The sequence below is a fragment of the Lithobates pipiens genome, unplaced genomic scaffold (genome assembly GCF_037356315.1).
Source record: "Lithobates pipiens isolate NorthernLeopardFrog02 unplaced genomic scaffold, aLitPip1_a1.2 Scaffold_8, whole genome shotgun sequence".
NCBI lineage: Eukaryota > Metazoa > Chordata > Amphibia > Anura > Ranidae > Lithobates > Lithobates pipiens.
Window position 1 is genome coordinate 174,892,554 of NW_027507903.1, and position 23,485 is coordinate 174,916,038.

Sequence of the window (23,485 nt, forward strand, 5' to 3'; positions counted from 1 at the left end):
TGTTTACAGGCATCTCCCCGTTCTTCCGCTCCGTGACATGATCGCCGACACCCGACAGACATCAAGTCTGCGGGACCCGCGGTCACGAAGCACGAGGCGGGCACACCGCCAACAATGTTGCTTCTTAAAGGGGTCGTACCTATACGCCCATGTTCCCAGCCGTTCCATTGTGCCAACGTATATCGTCACGTGCTGGTTAATGTACTACTGCCTGGAATTCGTGTTTATATATTCTTTTACTTTAACTGCTTCATTGCCTTTTCACATGGCTGCTTGTTTTTTCAGATGGGCTGTTTGCTACACATTATAATTGCTGTCTTTTTTTGTCTTCTTATGTTATTAAAAATCAATTCTATAGTTTATGTATTACATAAAAAGCAGTTTTAGTCTTTTTATGTTTTTAGATATATATATTCAAAATCAAAAATTAAAAGTCAGCAGCTACAAATACTGCAGCTGCTGACTTTTAATATATGGACACTTACCTGTCCGACATTCCATTGACATTGGCTGGGGTGCCACGATGTTGTGCCGATCTCCGGATTAGCTGTCGGGTGCAGCCGCTGCCATTCCTGGCAAGAAATGGGAACCGGCTGTGAAAGACTTCACTGCCGGTTCCCTACTGTAAATGCGCGAAATGCACTGCGCTTTCTAATTGGTCCGGCGGATGAAGGAGGAGGGGGCCGGTCTCCTGGAAGTGGGGAACGGTACCTGTCAAAAACAAGTACCTGTTCCCCCCTCCCCCCTGAAAGGTGCCAAATGTGGCACCATTGGGGGGAGGAGGCAGAAGTTCCACTTTTGAGTGCAACTCTGCTTTAACTTCAGGAAACACTCCTACTTCGTCCATTCAGATAATTTAATGGTGTGTGTTTATAGACTATCCCCTGCCCACTTTATACTCAATTCTTCAGCTATACTCTGCTGTTCCCCACTGTTTTGCAGCTGTCAATAAAATAGTAGTCGCCATCTCTGCCATTTGAAAGCATTAGCGTCTATGAGCACTGGGCATATTGCAGTGGTAATGACAAACAAAGCATTGGCAGGAAATTGCTGGAGAGGCAAGTATAAAGTGGTCTGGGATGGACATTATACAGACACTGTGTAATCTTTTAAAAAACATTGAGGCTGGGTTTACATTAGAGCACTGAGCAGCTCACAGGGGTCCAGTGCATCTCCATTCACCAGTTTAGGTACAATTTCAGACAGAATTTTTTGGCTGAATTCAGACCTGAAACGGACCAAAAGATGCACAGAACTCCTGCGCAATTCGCACCGGAGCCGTTCGGGAGATGTGTGAACCGGCTCCATAGAAACCCGCATCCAATTTTCAATAGGGTGAACCCAGCCTTAAAGCGCTCTTCGAGGCAATAATGCAAAACAGGGTCAGAATGGCAAAACACAAGCATATACTGCATAATAATACAAAACAGATTTTGAAACCTGCAGAAACATGGTTTCTCCACAACATCTCTGTGGCTCAATCAGGGTAACATGTGGCTGCAGAGTATAGTCTCTGTAAGACTATAACAACAGGGTGTCAAGCTCACAATAAATACTTTATTGAAACAGTGCAGAACACAGCTACTTGCAATTATTCTCATAAACAGCATCCCTCATAGTGAAGTCCAGGATAGCTCTGGTAACACAGTTGAAAAGCTGGAGGGATTCAAGGTCCAAGTACACAGGGTCACCCCACAGAACTGCAGTACTCTGGTAGCAATCAGGGAGGTGCTCCCCACAGTAGTTGGGTTTTCTTGAGAAGCTATGTGCCATTAGGCTCCTGCCCTTCTGCCTACCTGCCTGCCAATTCTGTAAGTGAAGAGTCTTTAACCTGACTGAAAGGAACTTGCCTGGCTATCTCTGCCCCATCAAATGTGGCCTCTCTGATCTGTTGAGGAAGGGACGCTGAGAAACGAATCTTCCCTGGGAATCCAGAGAGTTGTGGAAAGTAAAGTTAGAAAGTTATGTGCCTACATCTGAGTATGATGAGTAAATGGGCATTCTGCTACAGGTATTGGTAAGCTAATATATTTATATTCTATTTTTATTGCTGCTGTTTAGTTTGTGCTTTATAGTAATATACGAGTTAATAACTCTTTGTTTAGCTGGTGAGTTATTGGCCATTCACTCAATTAATATATCTAACTTTATATAGACTGTACCATCTTCTTGTATGTCTGGTAATACCACAAATGTCTGTGTAATATACACCTGTGTTTATGTTAATTACAGGTAATATAAACAACCATTTTGCTTTCTCACCTACGGCTGGTTCCAACGTCTCCCGTCTAATCCTTGCCAACCCATTTGATTACACCAATGGTGGAGACCAATCCTGGAATTACAAGTTGCTGATTTATATTACTGATGGCAATTTAATATCTAGTTCATCTCAACCAGTAGGCCTTATTCAGACTGGCACCGTGACTTTATATATTAATGTCTATATTCCTGGCTTGACGACCACTATCACAACTACTACAGTAAGTATTTAACTAATAACAAATATTAATATCAGCATTATTAATGTCAGAGTTTATGTATCAGTGACTGCAATAAAATTAGGGGTGCACCGAATGGAAATTTTGGTGCTGAAACTGAAACCAAAAATGAAGGATGCACTAGGTCGAAAACCGAAACCGATACTGCTTGCCAGTGGCCATCATATGCAGCTTGCCAGTGCCCAGCAGCTTTACCAGTACCCATCATATGCAGCCTGCCAGTGCCCGCACCAGCGGCAATCTCCGTGTGTCACAGAACTGGATTTGAATTGCCCGGGCGCCAGTAACATGTCCCGCCTCCTGTAATCACATCACACTGATTCAATGTCCCACCATTGGACCAGTGTGCCGTCTATCGCAGGAGACAGGACATTGTTACTGTGGCTAGGCAATTCGGCTCCGTGAAACACGATGATCACGGTGCGGGGAGGAGAGGAAGAGGAGGCAGAGGACTGGACACACCAGAATGACACTCCCGCAATGGGTGGCCCCTGGAGCGGACCAGGCCCCCTTTCGTTATCGGCTGTTTTTTTAATTCGGTCAAATGAAAAAAACAGTTTTTGGACAATAATTTTCAGCGGCAGATATTTCGGTGCACCTCTAAATAAAACCTATAAAAGCATAATGCAAACTGAAAAGTCCATAAGTGGAGATTAGCAAACCACTGAGCCTGAAAGACACATTGCTACACATAGATAAAGTATATACTAAGATGAGCGTACAGGGAAAATGTGTCTTTTTCCCTCTACCACCTGTAAGTTTAGGCAGAATGCACTTTATTAGTAAATAAAATCTATATGCTTAGGGCTTTAGTTTTTCAACCTTTCCCTTTCTTGAGTGTTCCATGGCACACCAATGTTTGGAGTAAGCTGTGTTCTGAGAACGCATGACAAAAACTATCATTCTACACAACAAAGATTCCAGACTCTTCCCATGAAGATCTCTCTGTAGTCTGATTATGCATACACAGGGCTTATTTTCTCAGAGAATAGGTGCAGAAACTGCCCCCTCTCTCTGCCCCTACCCACCTCCGAGCACCATTCCTTGGTTCCATCCTCTACCCGCCTCCCAGTACTGCCCTTATAAGTATAGTGTAAAGTAAAGTGTATGCATAAAGGGAAAATATAGTGTACTTTCAGCGGTGCATATTTATATTTATTGTTGAAGGATTACCTTAACTGTCCTGGTAACCAAAACTGGATACACACTACTATACAACTTTTGTTGCTTAAATCTCTTTAGATTTACTTGCAACTATGTAGTACAAGGGCCTGCATGATTGCATACAAATTTAAAGTGTTTTTGTTTGACCTCACATTATATGGTTTTGGTAAATCTAAAGGAAAAATCTAAAGATAATTGTATAGTGTGTATCAAGCTTAAAATCTTACTTAATTCTTCTTTTGATAAAGTGATCCATAACCACTTGAGTACTCGCCTGTATTACTCCTTCATTACTTTTACTATTTTCAGTTTTCAGGACTACGATAGTTTGGGTACTAATTACTGCTAATTACAGCACCCCAAAAAGTATTGTGGAAAAATGTAAAAGGCCTCATTTAGACTTGTGGTTGGGGGGGGGACAGCAAAAATGCAGAGTTGAGCCATGTTTCTGATATCTGCCAACCTCCCCCCCTTAAGCTACAATATTTTTATTATTATACAGGATTTATATAGTGACAACAATTTACACAGTGCTTTACAATGTAGAGGGGGACAGTATAATTACAATACAGAAGGAATAGGAGGGCCGTGGACATGGGGCTTACAATCAAAAGAGATGGGGAGGTGGTACAAAAGGCAAAAGCTTCAGGGAATGATCTGATGGAGGTCACTCTGGTACAGTTCTTAGGTGTAGGTGGGGGTAAGCTTCCCGAATAAGTGAGTTTAGACAGGCTAGGGGCTGCCCAGACATACTGGGGCTAGGAGTTCCAGAGGATGTGAAAAGCTCTGGAGATGTATTGGAAGCGAGAATGGGAGGGGTAACAAGGGAGCTAGAGAGCAGGAGGTCTTGGGAGGAGCGTAGAGGACGATTTGGGTGATTTCTGCAGATAAGGTTGGTGATTAGCTGGGGGCAATGTTGTGGATGGCCTTGTATGTTGTGGTTAGTATTTTGAATTTTATACGGTGGGGTAGGGGAAGCCAGCGAAGGGATTGGCAGAGAGGAGCAGCAGTCACGTATCAGTCAGTAAGGTGTATTAGTCTAGCAGCAGCATTCATAATAGACTGAAGGGAGGATAGCCTGCGTAAAGGTAGGCCAGTGAGAAGAGAGAGTTGCAGTAGTCAAAGCAGGAAATAACCAAGGAGTGAATAAGCTGTTTTGTTGTGTTGTTAGTCAGCAAGGGGCAAATCCTGTAAATGTTGTGCAGATTACGACAGCAAGATGTAGCCACTGAGTGGATGTGGGGGCTGTAGGAAAGATCAGAGTTTGGGATTCCACCCAACACCTTGGCATGTGTGAAGAGACCAATGATTGTGCTCTTGATCTCAATGGTAAAGTCATGGGAAAGGGGATCGGGGGGGGGGGGGGGGGAGAGAGAAATATTATAAGCTCAGAAAGATTGAGTTTGAGGAAGAGGTGTGACATCCATGCTATTATGTCGCTCAGTACATTTGTGATACATAAGTAGATTGAGGGTGTGAGTTGAGGAGTCGAGAGGTACATCTGGGTGTCATCAGCATAGAGGTGGTATTGGAAGCCATGGGAGGCTCTGCAATAGGCAGAGGACAGGGGTGTTTACATGCCGCAGCCATGATGCTTCACTTCCCATCTGCAGGAAAGTTGACCCGGATTGTAGCAATCGGTGGGCTGTGAACCCACTAAATGCTACACATTCAAGTCAATGGGAAAGCATCAGTTGCAGTTTGTCTGCAAAAATGGGGTTAAAACAGGCAGTGAGGAGGCGTTGCATCATTTCCTTACCGTCTGTAAGTAGCCTCTGGAGCAGCACTCAAACACTAGTTGTGCTTCAGAAGCACGAAAGAGTCAGATGCATGTCTATGGGCTCGTTTACACCATCTGCAGAGACCTGCAGGTCTCTGCAAGACACAGAAAAAAATTGTCTTGTTCACACCAAAACACAGGTGTGATGTCCCTTGCAGAGCAGTGCGAGATTATGCAGCATGTCTGCATCTTTCTTCACAGCTCTGCACTGGAACGCAGACAAAATTGACAGCTCTGCTGTGCATGACCCTGTGTGGCAGGAAGTGGGAGGGAAAGTAGAGCGGTGCTCCATGTCTATACTACCCACCTACTTTCCCTCACGTTGCATCCCAGCTGGGATAATTCTGCTGCTCGGGTATGTCTGTGGCAAGGGGGCATGTTGTCAGGCTCTGATGATGGGGGACAGAATGGTGGCATAGATAAGGAAGAAAGAATAGCAGGGGACACTGATGATGGGAGAAATAATGGTGGCACAGATGAGGAGGAAAGAATGGTGGCCACTGATGATGAGGAAAGAATGGCAAGCACTGATGAGATGCACAGAATTGCGGGCACTGAGAAGCTGGACAAAATGGTGGGGAACAGAATGGCATGCACTGTTGAGAAGAACAGAATGGCTGGCACAAATGAGGAGGACAGAATTGTGGGCACTAATTATGTGCATAAAAAGACACGCATGAAAACTGATGTCTGCGTGCATAAAAACTCACTGAAACACACATTAATACTTTTGTAAACTTGTGTCTCTGAGCGGTTTTTCCATCAGTTTTTATGCACGTATGGTGTAAACAAGACCCTAAAGTATTTTTTCAGGTGACTTTCACATGCTAACAAGCGTTCCCTGTCCATAATTATTATTATACACGATTTATATAGTGCCAAAAGTTTACACAGCACTTTACATTGTAGAGGGGGGACAGTACAATTACAGTACAGTTCAATACAGAAGGGACAGGAGGGCCCTGCTCGTAGAGCTTACATTCTAAAGGGAGGGGGTGGTGGTGCAAAAGGTAATAGTGAATTGTGGAGTACATTGTGTAATTGTGAAGGTAACCACTAGTGGTTTAATGCAAATACTCTCTCACACAATCCGAGAATGTATTTAATGAATTGGCCTACTCATAGACTTGCATTTTGATAAGGAGCAGTAAAGCCCAAATATTGTGCAGCACTGCAAAGCAGGAAGCTAATTAATACGAATACCCAAAAATAATGCCAGGCAAATCATTGGCCAGCTGAGCATCAAAAAAAACTCTTGTGTACAGACACAGCCTAAAATGTAAAGTACTTTATCCCACTTTCATAGTTTAAAGTTTACTTTCTTTTGCCAGCAGTTTGCTTTTGTGGAGTAGGGTTTGTCAGGCAACATGGCAGACATTATTAACTGTAAGGCCCAATTTAACTGAGTGTTTTGTAGCTCCAAGATGCCTAAAGTAGTTGTTAACCCACAGGGTTAAATTTACATTTTCCTCTTGGTTGATCCATGTAATAACTGTGCTTTATAAAAAAAAATGCAGCTATATACCTGTGTACAGAGGGCTGATCGGCGCTCACATGACCCGCCGGCTCTCTCCTCTCTCACCCGGACAGCTGCAGCAGGTGGGACCGGGGATCCCCTGCTGACGTTAGTCAGGAGGGGAGGAGGAGAGAGGCGGCCCTGCCCGCTGCAGCTGTCATGCGAGAGAGGAGGGAGGCGTCGGGTCATGTGAGCGCCGATCAGTGCTCTGTAAACAGGTATATATAGCTGCATTCTTTTTATAAAGCACAGTCACAGGGAGAGATTACATGAATCAACTGAGAGGATAATGTAAATTTAACCCTAATTTGAGCAGCAAAGGGAGGGGGCGGGCACGGACACAGAGCTGACAGGCAGGGAAGGGAGGGGGGAGAGGACTGAGGAGAGCACAGAGGGGAGACAGGTGACACAGTGGATGACGTAGGCATGTAAACTGACCACTGTGTCAGGGCTCAGCAGCCATGGTATACCGTGGTCAGTTTACAAGGGAGAGAGCAGAAACTGGCTGGATCAGCCAGGTATTTCAGGTTATACAGGGGGCCAAATGACACAGCACAAGCACTGTATAACATGCTTTAAAGGAACAGGATTAGTAACTAGCTTTCCATTAGCTAAAATAATAATAAATAAAAACAATCTCGCTTCAGACGCCCACAAAAACACCTGCAACCAATGACAGTCAGCTCAAGTGTGATTGCAGCCTAAAGTTAAATAAAAAAGAAACGCGGGCAGATCCAGTATTTACATAGTTTGTGTAAATAACCGGCTTAAAAATTCTAAAGGCATTTTTCTACTCTGTCACCTCTGATGTTTTTAATGGCAGTCTTCAAATTGCTTGCATTTCCTTCCTCCATTAGAACAAAGACTGTTTCTTTATCACCATTCACAACATCGCACAATCACATATTGTCTATGAATGGATTAGAGCTTTACGATGTGTATCTGCTGACATGCATGGAAACCTGATACAGTGCATTTGTTACTGATCTCTCTAGGTGACAAGGTGTTTAAGCTTTTAGCAGAGATCTTACACACTAAGACATGACCAAAGGGTGTACAGCTGTTGCAAGGCTGACAAGCCCAGTACCGTGCCTGAGCATTATGGCTGATCCACTTTGTTTATCAGCTGTGTTCTGATATTGCTCAGAATAAATTAGTATTTCTCTTTTTTGCATGTGTGTTTTGCCTTTCTGATTACTAAATCACAAGTAGGCAAATTAGGACTAAAAAAGTATACTAAGTTTTATTCTTTAACCACTTGCTTACTGGGCACTTAAACACCCTTCCTGCCCAGACCAATTTTCAGCTTTCGGTGCTCTCACACTTTGAATGACAATTACTCAGTCATGCAACACTGTACCCAAATGAATTTTGTGTCCTTTTTTTCCCACAAATAGAGCTTTCTTTTGGTGGTATTTGATCACCTCTGGGGTTTTTATTTTTTGCGCTATAAATGAAAAAAGACCGAAAATTTTGAAAAAAAACGCATATTTCTTTGTTTCTGTGACAGAATTATGCAAATTATTAATTTTTCTTCATAAATTTTGGCCACAATTTATACTGCTACATATCTTTGGTAAAAATAACCCAAATTAGTGGATATTATTTGGTCTTTGTGAAAGTTAGAGAGTCTACAAGCTGTGGTGCGAATCGCACAAAATTGATCATATCTGATGTACTGGTGGCCTATCTCGCTTCTTGTGACCCAAACAAGTCAGGAAAGTACAAATACTCCCCAAATGATCCCTTTTTGGAAAGTAGACATTCCAAGGTATTTAGTAAGAGGCATGGTGAGCTTTTTGATGTTGTCATTTTTTTCCCACAATTCTTAGCAAAATGAAGATTTTTCATTTTCTTTATTTTTCTCCACAAAATTGTCATTGTAATAGGTTATTTCTCTCACGTGGCATGTGTATACCACAAATGACACCCCCCAAAAAATTCTGCTACTCCTCCTGAGTATTACAATACCACATGTGTGGGACTTTTTCGCAGCCTGGCCACATAGAGAGGCCCAACATGCAGGGAGCGCCATCACGTGTTCTAGGAGCATAAATTACACATCTAACTTGTTGACTACTTATTACACTTTTGAAATACCAGGACAATGACACGTGACACTGATGACAGATGGCACTGATACGTGGCAATGATGACACTTATACGTGGCACTGATGACACGTGGCACTGATGACAGATGACACTAATATGTGGCACTGATGACACGTGGCACTAATACGTGGCACTGATGACACGTGGCACTAATACGTGGCACTGATGACACGTGGCACTAATATGTGGCACTGATGACACGTGGCACTAATACGTGGCACTGATGACATGTGGCACTAATACGTGGCACTAATACGTGCCACCGGAGACAGATGGCACTAATACGTGGCACCAATGACACGTGACACTGATGACAGATGGCACTGATAAGTGGCATTGATGACACGTGACACTGACAACAGATGGCACGTGACACTGACAGGTGGCACTGATGACAAATGGCACTGATACGTGGCACTGATGACAGATGGCACTAATACGTGGCACTGATGACAGATGCCACTATGTGGCACTAATAACACGTGGCACTGATGACAGATGCCACTTATACGTGGCACTGATGACAGATGGCACTGGGGACAAATGGCACTGACAACAGGTGGCACTGGGGGCAGGTGGCACTGGGGTGGGGTGGATGGCACTGGGGTGGATGGCACTGGGGCGGATGGCACTGGGGCAGGATGGCACTGGGGCAGGATGGCACTGGGGCAGGATGGCACTGGGGGGGGGGCATGGCACTGGGGGGGGGTGGCACTGGGGGAGGATGGCTCTGGGGGAGGATGGCACTTTTTATTAAACTTTTTTTTTACTTTTTTTTTTTTTTTTTTCTTTTTTACACTGACGGCTGCTGCAGCCGTTCTTCTCTCCCCTCTCACACGCTGTCTGTGTGAGGAGGGAGAGCGGCGCTGAGAGATGATCTCATATGTTTACATATGAGATCATCTCCCATTGGACACGCCGATCACGCTGTAAACGGCCGCTGTGATTGGCCGTTTACAGCGATCTGTGTTTGCCTGTCCCCGGGGGACACGGCAAACACAGAACTTCCGCGATGCGCGCCCGCGGTGGCGCGCATTGCGGAAGTAAACACCAGGCCGTCCAGGGACGGCCAGGCACGGGAAGCCGCCCGCCCTAAGGCCGGCATTCGGCTATAGGGCGGGCAGGAAGCGGTTAAATTACCTGTTAGCCCTTGTACATACGGTCAGAAATTTCCAACGGAAAATGTCCGATCGGACCGCGTTGTCAGATAATCCGACCGTGTGTGGGCTCCATCTGACTTTTTCCATCGGAATGTCTGACCAAGAAAGTTTGAGAGCTGGATATTAAATTGTCCGACAACATGATCCGATCGTTTGTAGAGAATTCCGATCGGACAAGTGCCATGCATGCTCAGATCAAATTACGAGACCAAAGATATTGGCTACTAGCCTGAACGTAGTCCTGCCATAACGAACTAAGTCATCACGTTCTGAACGATTGGATTTTTCAGCTTTGTCCGACCGTGTGTATGCAACACTAGTTTCGGACAAAATCCGTCGGATAAAATCCGACGGATTTTGTGGTCAGAATGTCCGACCGTGTGTACAAGGGCTAAGGCGGGTCATATATATCGGTTTATGTACGGCCAGCTTAAAGGGCTGATTAGCACTCTGCGCTTTATCTACCATACAGAACAGAACGCTTCTTTAGGTCCTTAACCTATTGCATTTACTTATATATCTACATATTAGGTAAGTATTTAAAGCTGTTGTGAAACTGCAATATAGATATTTCAATATTTAAGTTAACAAGTGTCACAGGGAAAAAGGATGAATAATGACTACATAAGAGCTGTGAAAGTACGATTTGGTATACTGGAACTAAGCTCATCGATTTAATGTTTTCCTAAAACTGTTACATTCAAGGCATGCAGTGAATGATTAAAAAAAAAAAAAAAAAAAAAAATGTGAGTGATTCCGCACAAGGAATAAATACCCTAATCTAAAAAAGTGACAAATAGTGATAAATGGTGACTCAATAAAAAGCATGTATAAGTACAACTTGGTGCTCATTAAATTATGCATAGATTTCCAGACACATAATTTACATCAACCATACCATGATACAAATGGTAAAAATAAATATAAAAAATAAATGCATACAAAATATATAATAATTTATAAAAAATAATCGTGATAAATATAATAGCAAAATCAATATAATGCTGCAAAACAATTCCTCAGTGGTAATCTAAAAAATATATAGTGCGATTCAATAATCCAAAATTAAATAAATAAGTGAAATCAATACAAGAATAAAGTCTATAAAGTGCTCTTGTGCCAGTGAAGAAACAACGCTGGTCTAATTCACTTTTCCACAAAGGTGATCACAGCATGCATGTTTTATCCATGCTCCTACCATGGCGTCATTGTTCTGGAAGAGTAGTGGTGGGAATCTGAGGAGAGGTGAGAGGCCACCTACCAAACTACTAACCTACCTGAGATTGGTTTGTCTATGTAATGCCCAAAAAGCATTTGGTACATGATGGTAGTACTTTTAATTCATCGCACATGGGACAGTCTCTAGAGTGCTACACAGTGGCATATACTGTGAATTTTTCAGACCCCAGGAGGGGGGAATTTCCAATGAGTGTAACCACAATAGGAGCATGGATAAAACATGCAGGCTGTGATCACCTTTGTGGAAAAGTGAATTAGACCAGCGTTGTTTCTTCACTGGCACAAGAGCACTTTATAGACTTTATTCTTGTATTGATTTCACTTATTTATTTAATTTTGGATTATTGAATCGCACTATATATATTTTTTAGATCACCACTAAGGAATTGTTTTGTAGCATTATATTGATTTTGCTGTTATATTTATCATTTTTATAAATTATTATATATTTTGTATGCATTTATTTTTTATATTTATTTTTACCGTTTTTATCATGGTATGGTTGATGTAAATTATGTGGATGGAAATCTATGCATAATTTAATGAGCACTAAGTTGTACTTATACACGCTTTTTATTGAGTCACCATTTATCACTATTTGTCACTTTTTTAGATTAGGGTTTGAACAGCGCCAAATTCTACTTCATTTTCTCTTTCATGCAGTGAATAATAACTGTCACAGTTACTTGACCTCTCAACTGAACTGTCAAACTATCAATTGTTACTGTCATAAGGAATCACATGTGCGGCACCATAGCAACTTCAGTTCAAATAGAGGCTAAGAAGGCAACTTCCTTGGCTGTAAAGGAGAGGAGGGTTTAGTTCCACTTTAAGCTGATTTTCTATGAAGCATGTTCAAGTTTGCTGAGCTGAAAGAAAGTAAAATCTGTAGTAATATGTTCCATATACCCTTGCCCTAAAGTAGCTCACTGCTCCTCTCTGTGTGGCTGCCAGAGACCCCCCCCCCCATCCAATTTAATTACATAACACTGGAGGACGTTCTTATTCTGCTGCAGCCCCCTCCCCCACCCCCCACATTCCCCATTTGTTTCCCAATACAGTCTGCCATACCATGCAGAGATGGGACAGAAATCACTCATTGCACATTTTATCAAATACTTATATTTTCTGGTTATATCTTGCAAAAATAATTTATTCAATCTAAAGTTTAATAATATTTCACGCATGATTTTAATCATTTCTGTTTGTATGTTTCCAGCCTAGTGTTATCTATATTGTGAATAGAGAAAATGTGTATTCGGGGGCTGCATGGTATGTGCCTTTTGTGATCACAGTTGGCTGTTTGCTTCTTCTTGGCTTGCTCGGGCTCTTGGGTTACCTCATTGCAAAATACTGTCCATGCAGGAGCAGTCCCAAGCCAGATACTGAAATGTTGTGAGTATTCAGTTCAAAACTTCTTCAAATTTAAATCTAGTTTTTATATGTCTACAACAAGATTTGGTCTATCATGTATCATAGACAGAATATGTATCCATTCAGATAATCTTGTGACCTTCACAATGAAAGAAGATTTTGAAGTCAAGTGACAAAGACACTGAGTTGATTTACACATAGGTTGTTAACTTTGCAGAGAGAATTATCCCCAGAGCAGAAGGGAATGAGGTGAGGCTCTGTTGGCTTCCATCATCCAATCAACAAAACAAAAATGCTGTTTTCTTTTTATTTCATGTGATTGGGTACTCTTTGCAAAGTTTCATCACATTTACAAGGCTCTGGGGATAATTCCCTTGCACAGTGCAACTTCCCTTGCAAAGTGAACAGACTATTTGCCTATAGTAAATCAACCTCATGATCACTGGGGCCTGTGGCTTCTAAAAAATAAAACATGATGTATTGAAAGCTTTCAGGCTCAAAATGTAAAAGTCATTGGAACTGAATCTGTGAGAAAGTTGGATTTAACCAAACAAGTTCATTAAAAAAATGAATGCAAAAATTACATTGTTAGCGTGTAAAACAGGATTTCCAATAAATTAACCCCTCCATATAGTTTTGTGGAGGCGTCTCTTTTTGCAGAGAATTATTTTCCCTAGTTTTCCTGATATTCTAGTTATGCCAGTCAACTATACAGCAAAAGAGTCTCATTACATTTAAAGGGAAAATCATGCCCACATTCAAGGACTCCCAATGTGAGTTAGTCTTTCACATTTTATAGTACCAAATGAGGGAAGTGTAAGAGGAAGGATCCCCAGAACTGTTGGCTGGAATGGTCTCAAACAGTGACAACCTTTTAAATTAAAGTAAAGCTGGCCAAAGACAGACCGAAATTCAGCTACTTCAGCAGGGACCAGCTGAATTTCAATCAGTGTGTGGCTATCTCTTTTTGACAGAAGTCACTCATTAGAGCAACTTCTGTGGAATGGATAAGTTAGAAACTTTTCTTGATCAGTAGCTGCAGCCGCTGATCAGTGTATCTTGACAGCTCACGTTCTCAGAATATAATGTCCTGAGGAGGGACAATTCAGTCATCCAAATGACCCAACTATGGCCAGCTTAAGTTAAAGTTTCTCAATAGATAAAGTCAATATTTGTTACTGTTTCTGCTGTTTCTTTACCAATACTGAACGTGGTTATTAGATCTAATCATGTGACACTATATTCCTTATTTATATACAGTATATCAAAATGCTCTTTAAGCTTTAAGGGAAATAGTGAGTGCTGTGTTTTATATGCCATTTTAAGATATTGTTTTCAGAAACTGTATTCCCATTAAATTTGATTCTATGATATATTACTAAGCTAGCAAAAATTATCCTTCTGAACATTTGAAATTCTAAATTCCACATGAGTATTTCTTTACTTTTTTATCTGGCTGTAAGGAAAATGTTTGTGCCACATGTAGCATTTTTCTAACATTAATATGTTTTTCTTCTTTCCAGAATAAAACCAGTTGGTAAGTACACAGATGATTATCTATGTGCTGTGTTTCTCTTATGATCCATAAAATTGGTCCCATCACCTTTTAATAAATATGTCCAAAATGAAATGCGTTTAGCAGAATTAGGTTTTCAAATGAACATCAAGGGTGGTTTTAAAGAAGTTCTGATGATCTGATGTACATGACAGAATAAAGTACCAAGTTCTTTGATCTGCAGTATTTTGTATGTTAGTGGTATTAACACTTTCATATTAGTAGAATATCAACAAATTTGTTTAACAGTCTCATACACAAGCCGCCATAAGCAACTAACCACGTTCTTAAAAAAATAATATATATATATACACACACATATATATACACACATATATATATATATATATACACATATATACATACACATACACACATACATATAATTTCCTACTGAAGACTATGTATAACATGAAAAGCTGCTAATTTGGAAACACTAACAAAAAAAAAAAAATGCTAGCGCAAATTCAAAACAGGCAAATATATAACATTTAAATAGATAAAAAGAATGATAAACAAAGACAATAAAGAAACATAAAAAACAATGGGAGCAACAGCTTAACATTTTAAAGGGTGTATGCATATAATAGAAGAGAAATACAAAGTGATTTTATTATTCTGTTCTAATCCCTAAAATCCCAATGTTCCCAAAATAAAAACATCTAATTGGTGTGCATTTGTAAACATGTTTTATATTTTCTTTCACAGAAAAGAAGAAGGTTAAGCAAGATGTTGTGTGGGTAAGTTGTCATCTCCAAAGACTATTTGAGTTACCTAAACCATTCAGTTATCAAAACCAAATTAGAAGTTACGTATTCTTGATCAGGATGCTTCACAGCTATAAGTAGTATCTCTGAGAGATAACATTCATCATTTTAAGGCAACCTAATTGTTTGGAAGAAAGGGAAAAAAATGTATGTAATGTTGACAATCAAGATTATAGCGGGAAAAAATTAGCTGCAGACTTGGAGATAACAAAAAAAAAAACGGATATGCAATGATGCAATACCCCACAGACAAAAAGAATGTGCCAAACCTCCTAAAGGAAAGTCGTTTCAGATTTTTTTTTTCTGAGAGTTGTGTACTTAAAGTAGACCTTTCTTCCTTTTCCCTAAAATTCACATCAGGATGCATCTTTGCATCCTTACACTTCCTGGTTCCCCTGAAGGAAGTGATGGCGTAGCTCTGGCCGCACAGATTCCTCCTGGGAAGGCAACATCACTATTGACTTCACAGAAATCATATGGCGTATGTGTGAGATAAAGTTCATGACATCATAAGCCTCATTTTGTGCATGTACCTTACAAAATTACATTAATTTGCTGCTAGAAAAAAAAAATCTCCCAAAGATCTTGCAAGATTTCAGGAGAAGGGTTCTGTTTCAAACAAACAGAAGCATGTCGCGTCGTATGCACATGTGTGAGAGGAGGCCCATGATGTCACAAACGTCATCTCATTCATGTGAAGTATGAAGTACATTTTTTAAAATGGCGGCATAGGAATGGGGGCCCAGGCAGCAAAGAGGCATAATAAAAACTGGTTAAAATGAAGAAAAAGTCACATGGACATAGGTAAATATACTTGTTTATTTCCCCTCTTTATATATTGTTGCCAATTTTATAGAGTGGGACCATTTTGCTGGCTTAAGACCGGACCACTTTTTGCGATTCGGCACTGCGTTGCTTTAACTGACAATTGCGTGGTTGTGCGACGTGGCTCCCAAACAAAATTGACGTCCTTTTTTTCCCACAAATAGAGTTTTCTTTTGGTGGTATTTGATACCCCCTGCAGTATTTATTTTTTGCGCTATAAACAAAAATAGAGCGACAATTTTGAAAAAAACGCATTATGTTTTACTTTTTGTTATAATAAATATCCCCCAAAAATATATAAAAAAACATTTTTTCCCTCAGTTTAGGCCAATACGTATTCTTCTACATATTTTTAGTAAAAAAAAATGCAATAAGCAATTATTGATTGGTTTGCGCAAAAGTTATAGCGTTTACAAAATAGGGGATAGTTTTATGGCATTTTTATTAATAATTTTTTTTACTAGTAATGGCGGCGATCAGCGATTTTTATTGTGACTGCAACATTATGGCGGACACATCGGACATTTTTGACACATTTTTGGGACCATTGGCATTTATACAGCAATCAGTGCTATACAAATGCATTGATTCCTGTGTAGATGACACTGGCAATGAAGGGGTTAACCAGGGGGTGGCAGTGTAGGGGTTAAGTGTTCCTAGGGGCATGTTGCTAAGTGTGAGGGGCTGGGCTTTGTGTTAGTGAACATTGATCTCTGCTCCAATCGTCACTTGTTGCTAGGCAGAACGGGGAGATGCCGTTTACAATGGCATCTCTCCTTTCAGCCACCCCGTGAGACGATCGCGGGTATCCCTGCGGCGATCGAGTCTGCGGGACCTGTGACCACACTCATGGGGGTCCCGACCGGCACATGAGCGCGCCGCTGCCGGAGCGCAAGAGATGGCAGGGCGTCTTATAAAAATGGACATACCTGTACGCCAATATGCCTGCCCGTGCCATTCTGCCGACGTACATCGGTGTGCGCCGGTCGGAAACTGGTTAAGGTAACAACTAAAAAGAATAACCAGTAGGCAAAGTTCTAGGCTCCCTTTTACATTCTTCATACTCCCTATTTTCTCATTTGATTAAAAAGCCTGTGAAAAACCAATTGCAGTGATTTATTAGTGATCAGACAGCTCAACCAGAGGTTTCAGTCAGACAAATGGAGAATCAAAGCAGTCACAATTGTTGTGCAATCTCTTTATCTAACCTATAGTGCTGTGGTAAGCCTGTGTCATGTACTAAATGTTTGTAAAAAAAAATTTATATACAGTACACGCACACTGTACAATGTATGAATTGAATTGATGCAACAATCATGTTCTGCTTTTTCCACAGGAAATGACTAAAATGAACACAGTCTTTGATGGAGAGGCTATAGATCCAAGTAAGTTTTGCTTTATATTAAACTCAGCTAGCATCAATTAAATAGAGAAAATAAGCAACATACTGTATGTATGAACTATTTATTTTTATTTTTTCAGAAATTTAAAGTGCATGAATCTCACATGAATGTAAAGATCATACATACTGTATATTTGGCAAAAGAATGTTTAAAGTCTAAGTGCAGCCAAAACAAAAAAAACACAAAAATCAGCACAAAGGATATAACTTACCATCAGTAAGATGCGTTCATTGTGCTGATGCCTCTTCTGTTAGGTGAAATTCTCCTCCTTTTATGCCCCTCATAAAACTAAAGGACTGTCAAAGGCTCTCTTCAAGAGTGCCCGACTATGTCTGTCCTTTCCACCTAGCTCTGCCATTCGTTGAAGCCGTACTACAGCTTTTATGAATGGAGGACAGGCTGACTATGAGGAGGTGTTTACAGGGGTGGTCCATCCATTAAGGATGCATGGGCGCTGCCCCTCCCATCCATACATTCGGCCCCTTTCAGGATGCCGGGCGTATGGATTCAAATGTGCTGTGGGTGCTTCTTTGAAGCACCGATTAGAACCAGAGGCTCTAATAGGTTCCAAAATAGGGTGGGCTCGGGGTGCAGAAAATGCGCTCGGAGCCCACCCAGATGTGTGAGAACAGCTAATGAATATTCAATATTCTCCACCAAAATCTCCTCTCCACTAATCAGGAAGTGAGTCAGCCCAAATAATGGCACAATTGAGAGTATGAGGGTCAAAAATGTAGTTGTGAAAAGTATGCACACATATGTTTGATGAGGTACAATAATGGAAAAAGTTTTTTTTTGTTTGTTGTGCAATCAACATCATTGCTTTATGGATGTATCAACTAAGGAGATTATTTTCAAAGATTCTTAAGATTACCACTCCCTTCTGTAAACACGCAGGGGAACCACAGTTGAGTTAATGTGAATGGATAACAAACAAGAGCATAGTTCTTCCACTTCTATTCACAAGTAACTGCCATTCTTCACTATCATTGCAAACAACTTTACTAGTAAACAAACCACAACTTAGTCACGATTATCTAAAAGTTGTTCATGTAACAAAAGTGAATTGGACTTTTCCTAGGGGTGTCTTAGTGTTAGGGTGCTATCTTGGCACATTATTCTGTTGGCACAGCACTCACAGAAGAGGCATGCTGTCCCGCAGTGCACATTCATCTGGTATTGAGATATGTATTGTATGGTATTGGCCTGTCAGCGTGTAATCAACTAGTAAGAGGGTGCAGAGTGCTATGCCCCAAATTAGAGGAGCCACATAACCACTGAGGGGAAGTGAGTGTTGTGGCTGGGGTTGGGAATAAATGTGTCCTTGGAAGATGAATATGACTATACTGTATACTAGTGTGGGGGTAAAAATATACAGAACAGCTATGTTTGAAAATTTACATACTGCACATACTTACAGTGGGGAGAGGGAGATGTACATACTGTTAAGGCAGTGGGGAGAAATATTTATGGATCTGTTGGCAGGGGTATTGCTGTATTATATGTAACATTCTTGATGATGTGGGACTGATTGACATCTTTGTCTGAGTGTATGAGGTTAGGATCATGGTGTTAAAAGCGGTAAACCATAGCAGTCCTTGGTGGAGGTAGAGTGCAGCACATCCTTTATATCTAACTCAAATCTCACCTAACCATTCACCAATTTGCCAGGGTCCTTTTTAGTACCACTTTAAGATTACATCACCCTCTAATCCAGTTAAGTATTAAAGCTGAAGTTTAGCTAAAAAAAAAGTGTCACATCACTTACCTGTAATGAAGAATGTCCCACGTCATGGATGCAGCTGGATTCTGGAGAAATCTTCACTATGGAAGTGCTGTCCTCTTCCTGTCTCTGAACTTCTGCAAAGGATTCTTCGCCACCCCCATTCACAGATAATGTTAAAGGCAGTGTAATCAATGAAAGAACTTTTCTCAATGAAGGAGTAAAGATGTCCTTGTCGGATCCTCAAAACTGCTTTTCTGTCTGAAGACCCTAAGCTTTTAACCATTGCAACACTAGAAGTTCAGAGAGAGGAAGAAAACTAGCATCCCTACATACTTCATTACGGTGAGTTATGTGACTGAAGCTGTAGAAATTGTATGGGTTTAAAATATTTTCAGTACAAGTTTCTAAAATCTGTCTTTATATCAGCTTTCAAATGTTATTCTACACACTTAAGCTGAGAAAGGGAGCATCAGCTCTGTGAGCCCTTCAGGGCACAATGCTGATATTCTAACATTAGAAATTAGCTAAAAGATAGGTAGAGCATAGGGATCTTTTTTTATTATGGTATGCTCTTTTATTGTCCAATCAGTCATCTTGATACAAAAAATAATAAAAACGTATGGGACTTTGAGTGAGGCAAGCTGAAACACAATATGGGAGAAAAGATTTATTAGCATATGTGTCAAAATGTGCAAAATTGTACATGAAAAGTAAATGCTCAAAGCATATACAAACACCCTAAAATAATGAGTGTAATGATCTTGGAAAACATTACATACATATAACCATAATGTAAAACACGAATGCCATAACAGGGAAGCAAATATACATAGTAATTAAGTGTGATGGAATAAACCTTGTGGTGTAAAAATAATTGTCCACGAAACCAATGATGGAAATGGGGACTGTAGCCTCAAAATCTCAACGCGTTTCATCGATAGTCCGACTTATCAGGAGCGGATGCTAGAATATCTATATAGTAAAAGATGGTCTAAATAAAAACACATGTTATGGGAAAGTTATATGTAAAAAATATATCAAATAGATGGTCTAATCCACAAACTTACATCCCATTGAATCAGTCATCTTGAAGTTGGGAAGTGATCAAGCTGTTTTGCTTGTCTGTAGCAGAGTCAAGTGAGGTCACCCTCTAGATTTTAGTTTGTCGCAAGGGTGCTACCTATGTATTTCGACTGTGTATTTTAATGACTTGCTGGAAATCAGCTTTAAATACTAAGGACAATAGAGGCCTAGAACTAATTTCACTTTTCACATTTCTTCTCACGTTTTGTTCATATGTTTGATGGAATTTTACATTCGTGCACTAAACACATACAGGCTTATACTAAGGAAAGAAGCAAAGAACTAACCAAAAATGTGTAATTGCATACTGTCTGTTAGCACACATAACTGTTATGAATCTCTTTTATGACTTATAAAACCTAACTTTATAGTCAAAGTATTGTTATATCAGGATGCAGTCCTATAATGATCACTGTGATCTTCAGCAACCATTTTAGACAATGAATCAGTATTGAAATAGTATATAATTATGGGTTTGTTACTTACTACAACTACTGTATCAAAAAGCCATAGTTGTATCAGCATAACATGTCCTATATATTATCAGATGTGTTACTCATTTTCTGAAAAGAGCATGCTAAAAGCATGACATGTAGGCTATGTTAATCAATACTAAATTGAGCATTAAAATTGATTAGCACCAAAAGGCAGAAACTTACTATTTAAAAATACAAACATTAGATGCCGGGTAATACAAGAAATCCCTCATACAAAGATGCATGTTCAACATGTTAAATGAAACTAGGAAAGCACCTTCTACTTTGCAATGTTAAGCTTGTATTGACATTTCTGTTTTCATGTGTGCTAAAAAGTAAGAGCTCTCTCGGTCTTCTAGTCACAGGAAATGCTTATGAATATAATACCAAATCTGGTGCCAGAAGATGGAAAGACACAAAGCAGCCTATAATCACACCTCAAGGTCCACAGCAAACAGCAGTTGGCCCCACTGATCCTACAGCCCCACCACCAACATTACTTGGTACACCCAACAGGACGGAAAAACCTCCCACGAAGGAAGATGATGGAAAGAATGCTACAAAACCTGCAACACCTAAGAGACTTCAGACTCCTAACCAAACATCCCCCATTATGGAGCCTGGAAGTAAAAGTCCTGCCAGCAGGGCTCCAGTGTCACCAAGGCTCTCTCCAAAAGTGTCTCCTAAAATACCCCAAACTCCTATACGGTAAAGTGAGCAAAGGTTATTGTTAAAAATATAGGCAAAAGGAAAAAAATGCCCTAATAGCGCTCTGTAAGTGAATTGCTTAGTTGCAAGCAGCTACATGATGAACCTCATACTCATCAAAAATTCAACTGTTTATCAAAGCATACATAAGAAAAAAGAAGCAATACTTTGCAACAATGTACACAAACAAAAACAAAGTTAATCTCAAGGTTATGCCCAACAGCTAAACATAAATTAACTTTCGCTACAGTATAAAGTCTGGTGCTGCCAACTGCAAATATGGATGGTAATTCCAAGTGGATCTAGAACAACATAAAATGAGAGGGGGGGCAGAAGAGTCCCCATAGTTTATTGGGCACATAAAACAACACTCAATAGAAACTGCACTCACAAGTGAGTTAGAGAGGTAGGAAACCAGGTATGTGCTCTGATGAAAGGACCATGGGAACAACTGTCATAGAGATAGTTTGCGAAGCCGCCCTGAGCCTCACAACCTGCCGGTCTCTGTAATCAGAAAAAAATACATCCATTCTCCTCCTCTCTTCCTCACTGCAATGGCAGATGGGACACATTTCGAGGAAGATCTCGGGGAAGGGGAGGCCTTGCCTGAAACATGTCCCATCTACCATTGTGGTAAGGAAAAAAAGGAGCAGAACGGTTTACTTTTTTTCCTGGTTACAGAGACCAGCTGTCTGTTAGGCTTAGGGCAGCTTCACACACAGGCAAGCGGCTAACACAGACTCTCTGAATCTACATGCACATTTTGAGTTTGGAACGTCCCTTGTAGTGAGGTTAAACAGCCTAAGGTTTAGCCTTACTTCTCTAGAATTCTGCTCTGTGACATATCCCTTGTATGGTAATGCTTTAAACTTTTTGAGCGCTAGCTACAGCTATTGTCCATTTTTAAAGCTACTGAATATGCTATAATAATTTTACATGGAATCAGGGAGAAATAAGAATACATGTCTTCAAATTTTTGTTTGTATAAAATAAATAAATAATTGTTAGCTAAGTTATACTGTATGTGTGTACATGGTGTAAATGATAAAAAATAGATCAAATCAGAACATCACAGTCAGAATATTGACATACAAATTCTTAAATGAATTATTATACTACACCACTTCATAAAGCTCAGTCTCGTAAATTAAAAATACAATATAAAATTAAATTTTTGCTTTTAAAGTCAAAAGTCATTTTGTAAATTGATTTGACTTAAGAGCTTGAAATGAATATTGTAGATTTCCTCTCGCTTCCTGTCCCCCTGTCACTGTAACATAAAATGTTCAATGAGGCACAAAACAACAAAAAAAAACCCAAACCCCACTATTTTATAGTAGAGCGGAGAAGGGATAGAATCAAGATATTTTGTGCATTCGTAACTAGATGTCCACCATGACACCCCATGTAAGGGTATGAGAGAGTTTTACAGAAACACTAAGTGAGAATGAATCTCCCTGGTGGGGACATGGGCAACACTAAAAGCTTACAAAGGTTCTAACCTTTCCCATACTATCCAAAATATAAAAAAATGTCTGACATGGCATTTCATTTAAATGATTAAATGTTACCATAAAATGACTCTTTAAAAATTCCATATATTGTTAATTTTATTTATGCTTGTATTTTTAAAACAAATAAAATAAAACTTCAATCGGATTTTTCTGTGATGGATAAAAACAGCTGTCGTAAGATTTTCAGCAGCATTTCCTACAGTACAAAAGTCACTTTTCATGATTTGATCAGTACTTAAGAATACGGCATGCAGGTTTAAATTTAAAGATTGATCATTTGATGTACTTCATGCTAATCTACATTTATTCACTTCAAATCTCTTCTTTGTTATCATATGAATAGAAGCACAAAGCTGTGGATGGCTTTTCTCCCATATTGTATATTTGCTTATATACTTTAAAGTCATGTCACCATGATAATCAAATAAATGAGATAGACTTGACCTTTTACAATTACTTGTACATCACCTGTAAAGAATAGTATTAGCTTACCGTCTTTTGATTTATCCTGTTCTAATCGTAAGTAGCTATTTGCCAATACTGAACAAAGCATTGCAATCTGTGCTAGAGCGAAGGCATTTT

General features: G+C 40.1%; 2 protein-coding genes across 2 annotated transcripts in view; both read left to right on the forward strand.

Moving 5' to 3' along the window:
• Positions 1 to 12,886, forward strand: part of CDHR3 (cadherin related family member 3) — a 73,223-nt gene extending 60,337 nt beyond the window's left edge. The window contains exons 14-15 of the mRNA XM_077472705.1: positions 2,233 to 2,483; positions 12,692 to 12,886. Coding sequence (XP_077328831.1) covers positions 2,233 to 2,483; positions 12,692 to 12,871 — 431 coding nt within the window. The 3' untranslated portion in view covers positions 12,872 to 12,886. The remainder of the gene's footprint in view (positions 1 to 2,232; positions 2,484 to 12,691) is intronic.
• Positions 12,887 to 14,364: 1,478 nt separating this feature from the next.
• LOC143963142 (uncharacterized) lies at positions 14,365 to 23,346 on the forward strand. Its single transcript, XM_077472706.1, has 4 exons — positions 14,365 to 14,383; positions 15,110 to 15,141; positions 17,330 to 17,378; positions 21,041 to 23,346. The coding sequence occupies exons 3-4, from the start codon at positions 17,333 to 17,335 to the stop codon at positions 21,391 to 21,393; spliced, it is 399 nt and encodes a 132-aa protein (XP_077328832.1). The 5' UTR covers positions 14,365 to 14,383; positions 15,110 to 15,141; positions 17,330 to 17,332; the 3' UTR covers positions 21,394 to 23,346.
• Positions 23,347 to 23,485: the final 139 nt, after the last annotated feature.